The sequence below is a fragment of the Strix uralensis genome, chromosome 8, assembly GCF_047716275.1.
Source record: "Strix uralensis isolate ZFMK-TIS-50842 chromosome 8, bStrUra1, whole genome shotgun sequence".
Classification (NCBI taxonomy): domain Eukaryota; kingdom Metazoa; phylum Chordata; class Aves; order Strigiformes; family Strigidae; genus Strix; species Strix uralensis.
The window spans coordinates 11,120,976-11,137,981 of record NC_133979.1 but is presented as its reverse complement, the minus strand read 5'-3'; the positions used below and the strand labels follow the sequence as shown (position 1 = coordinate 11,137,981).

The following is a 17,006-nucleotide window of genomic DNA, read 5'->3' as shown; positions in this document are numbered from 1 at the left end:
TTTAACTATACTGAACAAGTACATATACGGACTGAAAACTATGTGGAATTAAAAACTCTTTTATTAATAACCTTTATAATGGCCCAATTTATTCCATCTCACCGAGATCAGTTGCCAAATTAAGGGTTTATACAAGATTATTTGATAATCGTTTTAACTATGAGGATTTTTCCCGTAGTTGCTAGAATTTAGCCTGAATTAAGAGAAACTTAAAGGGAAAAAAGCTCTAAACTTGCTTTCTTACAAAAAAAAGTTGTTAATCTTTCCTATTTTGCTTTTACCTTTGAAGTGTGTAAGACTAATCTACTCTAATCATAGGAAAGATTTTGTTGGAATGTCACAGACAGCATTAGTAATTAATAAATTTTAGAACTCAAAGTATTTGGATACCTTTTTAAAGAACAACTTAGCTAATAATTTTCTTAAATACTTTCATTATCAATCCTACAAAGTTTCTAGGGCATCTATACATGTAGATTCTCTGGAAAAATGGGCAAGATAAACCCTAGAACTAAGAAACAAAAAAGCTACACTTTTTTTTCAACACTCCTACATTTCTTTCAGTAAAAGAATTACAGCACAAAACCCATTACTTTCCCAGGTTGTCTTTAAGGCTCAACTAAATTAGATCTGAATTACAGGATGCTACAATCTAATCTGATCTTAGCTTCAATTGTGTTTTAAACACATCAAAGTATTGTAACCCAATAAAGATTTTTCAAGGTAGTCACGTGAACAATTTAAGCACATCACAGCACACATTCCACTTCTACAGCATTGCCTGTTTTGTCTAATTCAGATAAAGATTTGTCTAATGCATGGGAACGCATCCATTCAAACGGACATTAGTATAGTCAGAAGAGAGGTTAGTTCTCATTATGGACAAGACCAAATGGCTTTCTGACAGGGAACAACAATTTTAGTAGTAACCAGACCTCTACTGTAAAGGCCACTATCCCAGAAACTACCAGATTCCAACTCCTACTATTTGCCAGGGGGTTGATTCCCTCCCTTGATCTGCAGTTCACTAACTTCACTGGAAACCCCTGTACCTTGGAAGGAGGAGCTGCAGGTTTAGGAACCAGATTTTTGTAGACACTTGGGACAATGGTGGTGGCTTTGTTGCCATTTGCCAGGTGAGAAACAGGTGATGTAAATGCAGCTGAGAAGGCGGCGGCAGGATCCTCTTTTGAAACCTTTTTGATGACCAGCATCTTCGTAGGTTGCTTGGCACTAGGGGGGTTTTCTGTAAAAATAAAATGAGAAACATTCTGAAATACAAATGTTCAGTTTCATAACAGCTTTGGTATATTGCTCCAGTTTCTCCCCCCTCAATCTTAGATGATGCACATCTGATTCTGAGACTGCTATCAGCTGTTCTTTTGTTTCAGCTTTGAGCAAAGATACTGGATAAGAATGTCAAAGTCCAACCTTTTCTCATTTAACCACAACAGCTCCCTTGCCACTGAAGGGAAAAACGTACAGTGGCATCAGCTAACAGCCTCCCATCATACTACAGGAATCAGAAGAGATATTAGCATTTTTCTGAGCAACCATGGATTGGCTTTGTTAGCCCACTAACACAGCAAAAATACTTTGCTTAACTTATACCTCAAAAGACACAGTGCTTTTACAAACAAGCACAATTAGTATTTCTTAGCCCAAACCAACACATCTGCAGGAGCAGAACAATTTAACAACAGTAATAGTATAAATAGCTAAAAGACCCATAAATGCTAATTGTCATTATTTTTTCAGCAGAACAATAGCTACCTGACAAACATGCAAAAAGAATACAATCTGGTACTATAGCAAGAAGTGTTTTTGATTTTTTTTTTTTAATTTGCACTATTTACAGTATTAAGCCAACTAATCTAGCTACATTTTAAGTAGAGATTAAACCTGTATTCAGTTGCTAGAACTGGTACTTTGTTTCACACTTTTTTTTTTAAAGGCACAGATTCACATACTACAGACTCAAAAGCAAGCCCGTTCTGAGTTTAAGAAAAAAAAATTCAAATAAATCCAAACCACAGAATTATGACAGTTTTACTGTATTTCTAATATGAAGATCACAACTCAGGAACTAATGTCTAGTTCCCTCAAATCTGCTCTGTCCTTTAAGTGATGTCTGCATGAAATTGTAACTGCAGCAAGACAGGAAGTAAATGCAACAGTAACATTACTGCCACCAGCAGGTTTTTTTATGACAAGACAAGCACAGTTTCAAGCAGACAAAAAGGCCAAGAGATTAGTGAAGATTGTGGATGGAAAACAAAGGAGAGAAAGCTGCAAACTGTGTCACTTAAGCCTTTAAAATATTTTTGAGTGAAAAAACTAGCATTTAAGCACTGCTTACAGCTTTCTGCTTCATCATCAGCATTCTGTACAGTGATGTAACTACCTTTACCTACCCCATACTCCAGAAGGTGTCCCTAAAGGTTTGTTCTGGTTGTTGTGTCTTCCAGCTTCTGGATTCAAAGATGGCTGTAAAAAGACAATGCAAATGAGTATATCATTGTATCGCATATAACAAAAAAATTTCAGTATTAACATAACATTATGCTTCTAGGAACCCAGAATACAGGTAGATTTCTCTGAACAGCACCTCAATTAGAAGAGAGTGCTTTGTCACAAGACATCTAAAAATCAAGTTTGTATTCTCCCTGGCTTCTGCTGTATTTCCAACTATCAGAGGGTTCAGGATAGGCCCTTTAGTATTCTACTATACAATTAAGTAGATGTCACCAATCAATACACACATAAAAGATTTAGGTATTTAATCAGCAGCTCAAAATATAAAACAGATTCCACATCATCAGTATCTGAGGAATCTAGTCTCATTTCCCAAATATTTTTATATAATAGTTATGCATTAACCAATTAAAAAACAACAACAAAAAAACCCCAACAAAAGCAATACTAGGCTCCTAATGTAAAAGAACAATGAATGTATATACATTCACAAAGAAGCTACAGGTAAATTTATGTTAAGCTTTTGAGTCCACTTTTCAGGACAATACTGCACACAGACTCAGTGCTCTCTGCAGACTTACCTTTGATTCAGTATCAGAATTCAACTTAGTGGAATAACTAAGGACATGTCCAAGCTCAAAGCGGAGTACAGAGAATCTAAGCATTCAATGACAAGTGATCCTGATTAGCTATTCCTCTTCCCCCGTCCCAAATAACTTCAGTTCAAAATAAAGCCATCTTTTTCCTCTTTTTAATGAATTCTTCATATGTTAGTTACTATGGTGACAGCATAAGTCTCTAATAATGAGCTTCTGAAATAGTAGGCATTCCTGTTCTATAAGAGTTCGGAAAAAATGTCACACCATAGCATAAATTCCTGCCTCAGACCCTAGAAATTCTTCTGTTTCAGTGCTCCATTTTTTAGTTACAGGTCAGTTTTTATAGCAAGGGTGCTCACACCACAGGAGAACTTAAACTAGCAGCCTGTTTTGCAGACCTTTCAGGAAAAGGTGTTGCCATCGTCAGCCACACAGGCCTAACAGCTACATACTTAACCACAGTATACATTAGCTTCACCACTATGGCAAAGACAATACAGGAATTATTTAGCAAAGCTTGCTACTAGACAGTGTGTGGTATTATCATCTTAAAAAAAAAATTGGGGGAAGTAATTACAGAAGAAACATGTAGTTGGGTAAAGGCACTCATCAAGGCACTGGAGAAGGAAGAAGTACACTGAAGAAAGATTTAGACCAAGACAGACTACAACAGTACACAGTGGCAATCGTTATAGTAACTTTCTACATTTCAACAGGCTTTTAACAGTCTAAAGAACAAGCTTATAGAAATCCTGAATTACAGTATTCTTGAGAAATCAGATTAACAGAAATCTATACACAAGCTTTATCACTGCTCTCAAGGTGTTAACCACTGTGATGCAGGCTACCACTCCTAGCATAAGCAGTTGAACAAGAGCATGCAATCACTCCCCAAACACTTCACTGAAAAAACCCATCAGCTTAAATGAAACTGGCTCCTGTGGCAATTTAAGTATAGATTTTGGCCTGAAGCAGCCGTGGGCATTTATATATTTCAATCCAACTCTTAACTTCCTGAATAGAAGCAGTGCCATCAAACTGCCATGACAATTTCAGCTGTAAACAGCCTTTCAAGAGAGAAAGGCTGAATAAGACAGCAAAAATCTCAAGATGATGATACACACAAGTGTGCACACTATCACCAAAACCTCTCATTACTGGAGGCAGCAATGGCTTTAGCATTGAAGATGAAGTCAGAGGAAATGCATTAAGTGAAGGGACTGAGTTACCAGAACCTTACAGATGATATTGACCTCATTACACTGGTGAAGAGCCTAGAGAGAGCAAGAAACAAGATGTAAAAAGCAAAATACATGGTCTGGTATCAATAAAATCCTCATCAGGGGACAGAAGAAAAAAAAATAAATTGGAAAGAGAAAGCAGAAAAGGTGCATATATCTCACAGCATTAGCATTAAGGACTGCACACCCTAAGGGTGAAAGCCGTTAAGTCCAAGTACTATCTGGTGAAGTTTGGAAAACTGAAGATATTCCAGTAAAAACAGGATGTAAGAGACTACTGTACTGATAATACCACGTGAATCAGAATGCTGGATAAGAAGTTGATGAATTGGAGATACTGATGGAAGAAACAGCTCAAGAAAACCCGATCCCCAGATTAACAGAGAAATAGGAAAACATCTTTGATAACAAAATACTATTCCCGAAGATTCAAGACAGATGGTTGCAAAGGTCTGAGCGCATATCACAAACAAGCTTGGGAAGGTTATCACAAATACCAATATGTACCAGAATGCAGGAGACAGGAACAGCAGGCAGACTGAAGATAAGCTGAACACATGTACTTAGGGGAAAAAAAAAAAGGCTTTGTAAAAAGCCACAAAGTCAGTACAACTACTTTTCCTGTGGCAGACCAAAGTGTCACCTTATGCGTTTCACTAAAGATCTGGCTTGTGTGTTCACAATAACCATTTGGGAAAATACAGTAATGTGCAAAACCCACCATCCAACAGGTCGTCAAATCCCGAGGACTCTGGGTACCAGTTAACATCCTGTCACCACTGGAATAACTTTGTTAAATCTGTTGTGATCTCAAACATGGAATGGAATGCAACTCTAGATCCTCGCCACCTATCAATGCTAATTAAAATGAGATCTGAAAAGCCACTTCTCAGAGCTGCCACTTCTAGTGAGAAGCTACACACTTACAAAGTCTTCTTCCTCAAATTGCAACTGCTCTTTATCTTCCTTCTTCTCTTCCCTGGATTCAACAGGCAGCTTTTCTTGAAAGGCGGAACTTTTCCGAGAATGGAAGTTGCCATTCCAGTGGCGATGAACTCCAGTTCCTCCTCCACCACGCTGGTTCACACCATCATGGCCCCGTGAAGGACCATGCCAGCCGGGCTGACTGCCAGAAAGCCCCACATGAGCTCCTTTAGAAACACCAGAATCTACAGAATCATGGCGGAGAAGGGACGGCTGATGCCAGCAGTCTAAACAAAAGGAGATAAGTATGCAAATAAAAAAAGTCAACACACCATGCAGAACACTGGAAATATCAGGCTGTTTTTCTTTGTGGTTAACTCAGAGTTCACTAAGTAACTACTAGGCCAAACTTATTCAGCTACTGCGTGATTGTATCAGAAAGCAAACGAAGCTACACAATGCACAGACAGCTACCACAGAAACCCCTCAAGGCCTGAGCACATGGCACAGGAGAAGAGAATAGCACAAGTTTCTTATAGGATATTTTGAAAAGGTACAGTTTTGGGAAGTGTTATTTATATTCTGCAGAATTCTCCATTCTGTAGAATATTCCAAAATGTTTGCTCTCAGACTGCATTCTGATCCTTCCTACTCACCTCCTGCAGTCCGGAGGGGCCCATTATTGAAAAATCCATCAGAAGAGTTGTGTCTCCTACGGCTCACCCCAAAACGGCCCTCTCCCCGTGGAAGATGCTCTCCATGTTTCTCAAAGGTGGCTGCAGGGGACTGCAGAAAGTAAAAAATGATGTAATGAAGCATTCATTAGGGCACTCCAAGAGCCTGTCAGTTCAACAGTGACTTAGCCAACAATGTCAACAATCATGTGAACCTGATCAGAATGGCAAACAAATCTCTGTATCTTACAGAGAATCAGTGAGAACCTAACACACTAATATTACCAGCAGTCTTTGCAAACACATACTTTCTGCGAAATTAATTTAAGAAATTCTAAGATACAAAGGTGCTCATCCATTCACTCCAAGTCAGAAGAGCAGACAGTAATGGAGGGTCCAATCAGTCTGATTAAAATTCAGAGATACTCAAGCAAGTTAAAGCACTTTTGAACTGAAACAACTATGATGCTGTAGAAAACATTAATGCTTCTAGCATTAAGATTATAAAGAATCTTTTACTCTTCACTTTCCCTCATTTATATATAAAAAAAAAATCGGGTTTGTTTTAAATGGATCAAATATCCTGAAATTACTTTTCTCTCCTCATGTTTAAGCTTGAAGGTGAAAGTTGCATTCTTTCTTGTTCATCAGTGTTGTCCATTATGATGTGGTTTGCTCTTAAAATGCTTTTCTGCACTGCCATGCACAAGTAACACAAGTCCTAAAACAGACTTCCTGGGTGAACCTAAGCTTCTGGAAACAGTTTTATAGAGAAGGTGACAGGGAAACTGCCCTCATTTTAAGGCTGCAAAAAACTAATGAGTGTGTCTGAGCTTGGAGTTAGAGCCCAAGGGCTTATTATCAATCTACTACTCAGCAAGGGTCAGATTATTTTCATAAATCAAACCCAAATTATATCCTGAATTGTAAATAAGTGGCAGCTCAAGTCTTGACCTCCACAGATTTAGTGCCATTTCTTTAATGATTTTCTACTTGGGATCTCACTCAAGTCTCAACAGAAAGACACTGAACTACTCCCATGTCTGAATGCAAAGATTGTTCCTCCTCTGAAATAAAAGAGATACATTTGTTGAAACAAAGACACCAAAATTATTTTCACCATAGTAAGTTTGCAAAAGCCTTCTTTAAAAACACCAAAGAAGTTAAAATTAAACTTTTTAAGTTCAACTAAACACTGGGGCAATGTTTTGCTTTATATTATAGTCATAGCTGTAAAAGGAGGTGATCTGTGTTAACGTTACCTTGGTTGACTGTGGCGTTGAGAAGTTAAGCCAGGCAGGAACAAAGTCATGCTGCGCCATTTAGGTCCAGTGTCTCCCTTCAATAAAATGAGGCATCAAACCTCATGGCCAGGATCTGTAAACGAAAAGAACATTCCCTGTCATCTTTCTCAAACTGAAATAATTATACAATTTATTTCTCAAAGCTTAGCCTATATGAATAGGAGGGGAAAATTGCTGCAGTTTTTCATATTACATGTAAGCATTTGTTTTCCTGCTGACTTTGTTCCTCTGACTGCAACAGGTAAGAACTTAAAATTCCCAGTTACTTCCTGTTTACAATTAACACACCCATGAAATTCATGATAAGATGGGCGTGGAGGTGGGAAAGAAAACAGAACAAACAGCATACAAAAGTCATACAATGCACAGATGTGTAAAATCAAGACATGACAGAATTTGGGGTACATTCCTTCATTGCTTATTGTCTCATAGTCTACAAAGACATGATCTCTGCGTGGTAATTCCAGAGGCTGTAAATCAAATACAACCAACCCAGTGATGATGTTAGAGACACTGACAGCAGATCAGAGACCTGAAAGACAACCATATGGCAGCACCTGTACCCCTAACTTAAAATTGTATCCAGATCCACCAACTTCCATACACCAGAGAATATCCTATGCTGAAACTGCTTTCATAGTGAAGAAACCAAATGGTTAGGAACAGAACACAAGCTGGTTGAAGGATCTTAATGGAAGTTCAACTGAAGACCAGCTAAGGTGTCTCACTGAGGAATCTGAAACTGAATTGTTCTTTCCATGTCATAGTAATTTCCACTGCTCAAAATGATGCAAATTCCATTATTGCTCCGTATAACTGGATTCTGCCTTTTGTGGAAGGTTCTCCAGTTTACCTTTTTATTTTTCAACTTTAATTTTTCTATGAACAAGTCAACACTACATAAGCAAAGAAAAATGTACGTATGATCACTCACCCTGAGTTTGGCCTCTGTAGTCCAATGTCCTCAGTTTCTGTGCTTCACTGACCTTCGGGTTCCTTCCTTCTACAGTATGCTGTAAGGCCAGCCTTGAGGCAATAGTGCGTCTCAAAGCTGAGCACAAGAGGCCGCACTTTGTGCCAACTGTGCCCTTCACCCCCTCAGCTGCTCATTTTAACCTCTCTTTGCACTCTCACTACAAAAAAAAAATTACCTAAGAAGGTAATTTATATTTTAAAAAAAGCCACGACCACGTTCACCTCATTAAATTTCCTCAGGTTGTGGTAGTACAGAAGTCAGCCTTTACATTACAAAAAGGTTTGTCAAGTCTGCATGACAACATTCAGAGCAACACCATGGTTAATACTGAACAGATACACTCAAGTCTGCTGGATAATTCATGATCTGCAGCAGATCAACCTGAACACTCTGGAAAAAGGACAACGTTACATAAAAACGTTTGCCCCAAATGCTAAGATCTAAACAAGAAGCATCTGCCCAAGTGCTCTTAAAATATAAACTTCATTTTTATCACATACATCTGCTAAAAAAAGGTATAGTATTTTAAAAAGTGAATGTTAGGATATACTCTGGTCTTCACGTAACTTGGCTAATGCTCCACAGAGCTAAGCACTACTTGATATAAAGCTCAAAAGCAGGCACAAATGTTTATCTCCCCGTTTTTCACCATTTACATGCTGAAACATAGATCACATGAACAAAAAAAAATGCCAGGTCCAAAAATAATCTCCTCTACACTATTTTTTGTAAACTGGGTGCTGCTTTTAAAGGGACACAAATTATTCCACAGGAGCTTGTTCTACAGTGGAGACTTCACTTCTGGGTCATAGTCCTCTTCCATCAAAGAGGTGAGACAGGAACTGTAGTCACTATAAAAAAACCAAACAAAACCCCATCAATACAAGCGGCATAAACATGACAAAGTATGACTAAAGGAAAGAACAGAAGGAGAAACTGAGCAACTGTAGCACAGTGTAGCACAGTGCCAAAAGCTATTTGATCTCTGATCAAAACAAAACCTGAAACAATCTAATTAAAAAACGAGGTCCCTGAAAAGGGTGTTTTTGCTTTTAAATGATCACTTCCCAGATTTAGTTTACAACAGGGCAATACAAACAAGCTGAATCAGAATAAAGGGAAGAATGGAGAAACTGCATGCAGCTAATGAAAGGGATTCCACTCTTCATAGCAATTTTAAAACCTGCTGCTAAAATAATGAGAGTCTAGGCTGCAGGTAGGCTTGGGCATTCCACGTGCCTCATCTCCTCTGTGCACCCACATCATTGCTCGCCTGCTCCCGTACAGCCAGATGCCCCTCTCAAGAGACACATGATAGTAATACATCCAGTATTCCATTAACTCCTCCACAGAAAATACCATCACCAACAATAAAAAAAAAGAAGAGTTTTTCTGCTATGGCCTCTTTTTCCTTGAACCTTCTTACCTAACCAGAAGCAAACATAGTTTACTGCTCTTGAAACATCTGAAAATTTTTATTACTGTTTTGATGCCATCAGCTGTTTTTCAGGATCCCTTTAGGCATGCCTTATTATGTCTTTATATTTGACTTAAGAGTTTGTTTTCCTTGTTTGGATACGGTTCCATTCTTTGATCAGTTTTGGCTTTCGTTGCACTTGTTATGCCATTCTTTACTCTGCAAAGCATGTGGATTTTTTTTTTTTTTGAAGTGTTTTAAGACTGTTTTGATAGAGGCTCAAAATACACACACAGAGGGAATAGTAGAAGAATCACCACCTTTTTATCCTCTGGGTCATTGCCTTTAATAAACCCCCTAATTTTCATAGCAAATTTTTCTTTCTGGAACTAGATGTTATTGTTGTGTAGGGGAGTTTGGAAAGAGGAAAACATCTCTGCACCTAAGTTGTGAGCCATGATCACGTTTCTGGAGGTAGAGCACCAGCAAGCAGCCTCACAACCCCTACAAACTACCAGCCAAGATGAGGCAAAACCAGAGTGGACATGGACATACACAATATTGACCTGGGAACTTTTTGAGCATCCCACCCCATACCACAAGTCAGTGTCACACACTGCGAACGATAAAAGTGCTAACCTATCGACACCCGTTTTTATATTAAAGGGTAATTTTTCAGTGTGTATAGGGACATGCTGAAACATCTGCTGCAGACAGAACAGTCTTCCCATCACGCTGAACTCACAGTGTACAGAACTCCTTTAAATGTGACCTTCTGAGGCTGCTACCAAACGTTTGAGTAGGAAGCAGAAGATAAAGCAGGGACAAAGTCAATGCAGTTGACTATATTTAAACAAGATTCATTACCTTCTGAATAAATACGCTTTTCAGAACAAACTGTATAGCAATTAAGCCATGTCAAACTATTGACAGAAGTAATATAATTTAAGAAGTTGATTTAATGAATCCTGAGAATGATTCACAGCTATGTGAAAAATGGACCTAAACAGAGCAAAGCCCACACAGAATTGTTCCCTGGATTTAAGGGTGTCTAAACAAATGAACACCACAGAATTAAACTTCTGAAGTAGGAACTAGGTCTGAGTACACAACAAAAAATAAGAACACCACAGAAGTACAGTACCCAGGTTCCACTTCACAAAAAAGGTTCCCAGTACTTTTGGAAAAGGAAATGGAAAAGGAAAGCACGTCAACAGTTTGCAAAACCCATGTTGCTGCAAGACATCTTTTTATATTTCAGCACAATCAAAACCAAGGTGAAACTCTCTGCAAAACTCCAACCAGGGCTCCCAGGATACTTTCTCAGACTTTTAAGCCAGAGTCTGTATTACAGTTTATTCCCAGTCAGTGCTTCTATGTAAATCTGTTGAATTGTTTTGTGTTTAGACACATTTATACATTTTTGCCTCCCAAATGAGAAGGGACACAGTTTACTTGTGCTTTGTGTAAAAGTCAATTTGTGGCTATAAAAATGTAAGCCTCAATTCAATTGGCTGTTTTCTTGTGATACCAAAGCGTTCAACCATATTCTATTTGGTTTTCCAAGATACTCATGATTTTATACATGATATATGTACTCATCGAATCATCTTTCTTCCAAGCTAAGTCAGACCATTTATGAAAGCTTTCTGAACACCTCTAATCATCCTTACTAGCTTTTACCATATCTTTTACATATAACATCACCAAAACCACATAAACTATTCAAGATTTGGGAACATGACCAATTTATACGGTGCCAAAATTGTGCATTTTTTAACCTTTCTTCCCAATATCTAATATTGGTGTTTTTTTGTTTTTATTACTACATAGAACTGAAGTGACCTTTGCCAGCTACTCAATAATGAACAGAGACAAGAGATGCCTCAAAGTACAGGTGGGGTCTGCTTTTCTCTGGTCATGCACACGAACATGTGTGTGGAATAAACACTCACATATTCCCTGAAGGCAACGTTCCCAATTCTTCTCATACTGCATTTACAGTTCAGTCGAACTGGTCTCTGCTTCACTATGGAAAACAGCAAGGACAAAGATCATCCCCAGTAGCCACTCCCAATTCCAGGAAAAAAGCAAATGAAAGTGCTCATTAATGCAAATTTAATTAATTCTCTCTCCTTTTAAATGAGTTCAAGTTCGAATTCTTTCTGGAAACACAAATCAGAAAAAGAGTAAATAATAATACTATCACTGAATCAGATGTTTTATAAAGGCGTACCTCCTTTCAGAACAATGAAATCTGCATTAATGAACTTTGGCGAAGAAAAAAAAAATGTTGTCTGTCAACTACTCCAAAATATTCTTTCACTGATCAAAATGAAGTCTTTGGCAAGTAATATAAATACATAAAAAATTAAACTTTGTATTAGCACTTGGGTTCCACTTGTTAACAGTTCTAATTAACCTTAAAAAAAATTTTTAATTTTTTTGCATGTTGCATTAAAAATGTTTTCACTGTTATTTCATAGCAACCTCTTTTTGTAAGTTTTTGTTGTTACAAAAGTACTTTTTTCCCTTGATAAGTAAGTTTAATATCTAAATATCCTTCACCATGTCATTTAACATGCAAGTGGAAGAAGTGATACTTACCACTGAGTTAAATGAACAAGTTAAAATTGTCAGATGCTCTTTTATAGTACCAGAGTTCACTGTGTATTTGTTTAAACAAATATTAAAAAATTGACATGAAAATGGAAGGAACATACAAGCATATTCAATTTAAAGAAGTAAAGAAACATACATAGTCAGCACAAAATTCCCATTCTCCAATACACCACTCAGTGTTCTTGCTGTGTTACAGTTGAATACAGTTGCCCTGTTGTTTTAATCCCTCTGTTAATTTTCATTTCTACTCCTAACATAGACTTGATCAGAGTTAATCTCTAAACCGTAGTTTCTAAAGGTTTGATTCTCAAGCTGAGCTTTCCAGACATACCTTACAGTAGGAACCAAGGAGGTATTCAATATGTAAAGACCTATACTGACTAGAATATAAGACTAGAGACACAAGCTAATCAAAGCCACTGAGCTATGAAATTACTCACTGGAAATGTGTCGAGATGTTTCAAAAGTCCTAACAAAGCGCATAGATTAGCCTTATCAGCAGTGCATTTTCACTATTACTGCCCCTTCCATCTCTTGCCTTGGCCTACAAAACTCTAAAAGCCCAATGGGAAGCAAAATCTGCCCTGAGTTACAAGATCGCCAGCCATGCTGCGCCGTTCTAGCACACAACCTCTCTGGGAATACCTGGAACGAGGGCGTCTAACCTTTGCTCACATTACATAATGCAGTGCACATTTCTGAAACAGACACATTTTACTGGATGCTTTTTCTGCTTCATTGTACCCTGCAAATGTCCTCAGGTCCCTTCAACCCTGCTCTCTACCTAGAATCTTATTAATTACAGCCGCTAATTCCGTTTCTCCTCTCCTACAACAGCAAGTCACAAAGATGTGGAGCCTCTAGTGGAAAACTAGAATAAAAGTAAGCTTACCCTTCATTATACATTTATTAATCCAGCTAACAGCAGCTGTAAAAGGTCACAAGGACAACATCTGTCTATCCTTGTCACAATTTCAGTTCACTTCATTGCATTTCTATGTATTAAATAAAACATGTTTACTTAAAAAAAGTAAAGATTTGTTTTTCTAACTGGCCAAGTCAATTGGGATTTCAGTAATATTCCTAAAGATCAGATGTCAGCTGGGTTGCAAAAGCATTCAGAAAAATTAGTGAACAATTTAATGGACGCATAAGGCAGAACAGAATTTACTTCCCTCATCAGTTTTCTTTCTGTGCAGCTCTTTTAAAGTTATTTAATCAAGCAGATAGGCCTAAACATACACAACAGACCTTTCCACTTAGCTACTCTTCAGAGTAGAGTGTCATTTAATAGGTGTATGTTAATTTATGATAAAGAATTAGTACCACATGCATTCACTAAAATATGATCTCCTTCTAACAGCTTTTGACTCATCCAACACATTCACAGAAATAGGGGGTCACAGCCTGGAGACGAACCTAGGAGTCATCAAAAGCATGCTAACTGATTTCCTTAAGGATATCAAAAAGGCACACGTGAAATTTCATTATCCTGTTTTTCAGAAAAGCAGAACATGGCTTGGCCTTACTACTATTAGAAACATTTTATTGAATAAGATAATCATATTTGGGCGCACAGTCCTTTTAAAATAATGTAATTATAAAACTTGCTTCAACCTCACAAGCATTAGGCCTTACTATAAAAGACACAAGTGCAGCATTACTAGTTCAACAGTTGTCATAACAACTGGTGAGCTATGTCTTCTCAAGTTGAGATCGTTTATTTGCAGTTCACCTACATAAAGTATCTACAAAACAAACTCACTTTCATTTTGCTTTCAGTTTCCATTAATACAATTGTCTAGACACACCTTCAGTCTGGCTACATGGCTGAAATACGGCTACCTTTTGAGAGGACAAATGTAGGTGTTCCAGAAGGGCATGTACAACTGGTAGTGCTCACACACCTGAGGTATTATGCACCAGAATAACTATAATACAGATCTGCCATTATTACTTGTTTCTTTCCATTATATCACACAGCTAGAACCCCCCAAACGGTTACTCAAATATAAAGGACAGTTCTATTAATTAAAAATACTGTGAAAAACATTGTTTAAATTATATCTGGCTGCTGAAAAAATCTAGCATCTAAAAATGCAAAGCATTATACCAGATTTTCTAGAATTATGGAAACATGAGCCCATTAAAACACTAAATGATGGATTAAAATGTTAATCACGTACCAAACAAAAATCTTCCCAGATACAGATATTAAAAGTTCTTGTGAAAACCAGCTATTACTGAAAGATTAACACCTTGTTTTTCGAGTTTAAAGCAAATGAATCTATCTTGCAGAATCATCAAAACTGTTTTGTGTTCTAGAAACAACACTGCAAATCTATATATTCCAAGATGAAAACATGCCAGAAGCTTGTCCATACAAAAGTTTTTCCAGAGTAATGGGCTGGGGGAAAATCATATTAACTGTTAGGTATCTGACTACTTCTGCAAACCAGATGACTAACTTCAATGAACAGAAAATAGATTAAGAAAGGTCCATACCCTAAACCCCTTTTCTCTATTGACAGTCCTCCCACTGGTGTCTCATCAGTGCTGTTTCACAAACAACCTGCCCATTTACCTCCTTGCTTCACACTTCTCTAAGGTCACAGTGAATCTTACCTACTTCAAAATTTCTGGAACAAATATATGCACCCACACAACCACATACCTTGCAAAGTCTTAACAGCCTAGTCTTGTGAATACATACTGACATCTAGAACGTGGTGGGTAAGGAGATGATTTTTTTCTTTCTTAACAGCAATCAAAGATACAAGGGCATACAAGAGTAACATAACCAAATCACAGAGAAAAGTGACTTCTAGGACTGTGATGTATGAAAGACTCTCCATTGAATAAGAAAACACCATTGACAAAAACATCACCTTTAGCAATGCTACTGACTGATGCCTGCCCTCCCAGCCCTGGCTGATCCAAATTTCTGCCAGCAAGGCTACGACCACATTGCTACTGGGTCAACAGTATTGGGTGCATCGAGGAGACAACAGAACCCAAAGTCAGCAAGCTTGTCTTTGGAAGCAAGCTGTATTTAACATGAAAGCCCCAAGCACATTTTGGAAGAGGTGGTATCTGGGGCACAGAAGCCTGTGTAAGATGATAAGGCTCTGAACCTCAGCCAGCAAGTGTGACACCCTGCAACTGAACCGCTCCAGTGGGTTTTGATGAGTTTACTCTGAGGACCAAGATAGGACCATTTTAAACATGTAAAATCTAAAAGGCTCAACTCGTTCTAAGCACAGAATGGGGACAGCATAGACCTTCTAGATATTATGCCTACCAACAATTATTTCTGGATGTTTTATTCTCCACAGCCGGTGGCAACTGTGTCATCCCTTATGCCTCTCTCCTGTACCACTTATGATTCCACTTCCCTCCAATGTCCCTTTAACAGTCTTTAGTACTGTTTATGTTGGAGAACTGCGGTATTTACCTGAAATATTAAAACTTGCTCACTGCTCTGCCCTACTGCAGGAAGTAAGGTTCCAGGGATTGTATACACCTCTATTAAACAAGTGTATCTATTGACACTACTGATACAAACCAAAGAACCATATTTTAAATAGTATTAGGCTTTAAATGTGAACAATGTTCTGAACTTTCAACCAGCTTTAGCATTTTATTAAATAAGGTATTTTAAATCTGGAGAAGGTATTCTGCTAATTTTAATCAAATCCAAAGGTCTTTTTAGCTCTTGAAGGGAACAACATCAAACATCTATTTTGTAGTGCACTTTGATCTACAGACCTTTTAGAAGTATCTGAGGTAAAGATAAAGCTCTGTTCTGCCCTGAACCTTACGAAGCACAACACCTTGTCAGGGCCACCTTTAAAGGTACCACTATCCTCCCCAAAACCTCATGACAAAATGAGTGAAATAGCAATGAAGAGCCTATCTGTATGGTCTGCCAAAAGCCTTAATGAACAAAGTCGCTTCTACTGCTCAGTAGCATACACCAGGATAATGTTCCTCATCATAAGGAAAGAATTGCAAATATGTAATTACCGGTTTATCCCTGCTGCATACTACATACCTCCTGCCTACCTGTCTTCCAGAGATGTAGACAGAGCCTAAGCAGAAGTTAAGTAAGTAGTTCCCCAGTACCTTAAATAAAAAAAGGATGTGTGTTTCCCACTATGGGTATTTTATAACCCAGTATTTTACCAGGGTTACTATCACTACTATAGCACATTTACATTTAAATATATTCCATTTGGAGCTAAGAAAAACATATTTCCTTTGGAAAAGAGCATCAAATGCAACCAGACTATTTATCAAATATTTGTGTCAAGGCAGGAGAGACTGTAAATCAAGTACAGGGAAGTACAGATCTGCATTCCAGATGAAGGATAAGAGTAGAAGGCATGTCACTTGCAAAGAGGAAAGGGAACTGAGAGTCAACAAGATAAACAGAGAAGACATTCGGAAATAAGAGACCATTCTCCTAAACAGTATTATAGTAATTCTTCCCCACGATACCATTATCCCAGCCCTACAAGACCAGTACTGCTGACTGGGAAGGGCAGTATATTCCAGTTACAGGTACTTCCCACCCAATCAACAAATCAAGACTGAGGGACTAGTCATAGCCTCTGTGTGCTTCCCCCCCACTTGGATTATTTCCAAACCATTTTACTTCAAGACCAGGAAAATATGAAGAAGCTCCACACTTATTTGTTTGTGACTAGGACACAACAAAGACACATTCACTCAGCACTTTTCAGCATGTGTACACCACCTGCATTACAGTTTG

General features: G+C 37.9%; 1 protein-coding gene across 2 annotated transcripts in view; it reads right to left on the bottom strand.

Annotated features, from left to right (window-relative positions):
- GPBP1L1 (GC-rich promoter binding protein 1 like 1) overlaps positions 1-17,006 on the bottom strand; it is a 34,091-nt gene that overhangs the window by 10,296 nt on the left and 6,789 nt on the right. Inside the window, exons 2-8 of one of the 2 annotated variants that reach the window (XM_074876161.1) lie at positions 11,566-11,639; positions 8,152-9,044; positions 7,176-7,290; positions 5,896-6,025; positions 5,243-5,526; positions 2,415-2,487; positions 1,053-1,246 (exon numbers count right to left, since the gene is read on the bottom strand). In XM_074876161.1, coding sequence (XP_074732262.1) covers positions 1,053-1,246; positions 2,415-2,487; positions 5,243-5,526; positions 5,896-6,025; positions 7,176-7,235 — 741 coding nt within the window. In that variant the 5' untranslated portion in view covers positions 7,236-7,290; positions 8,152-9,044; positions 11,566-11,639. The remainder of the gene's footprint in view (positions 1-1,052; positions 1,247-2,414; positions 2,488-5,242; positions 5,527-5,895; positions 6,026-7,175; positions 7,291-8,151; positions 9,045-11,565; positions 11,640-17,006) is intronic. The other variant, XM_074876160.1, reaches the window with a different exon arrangement.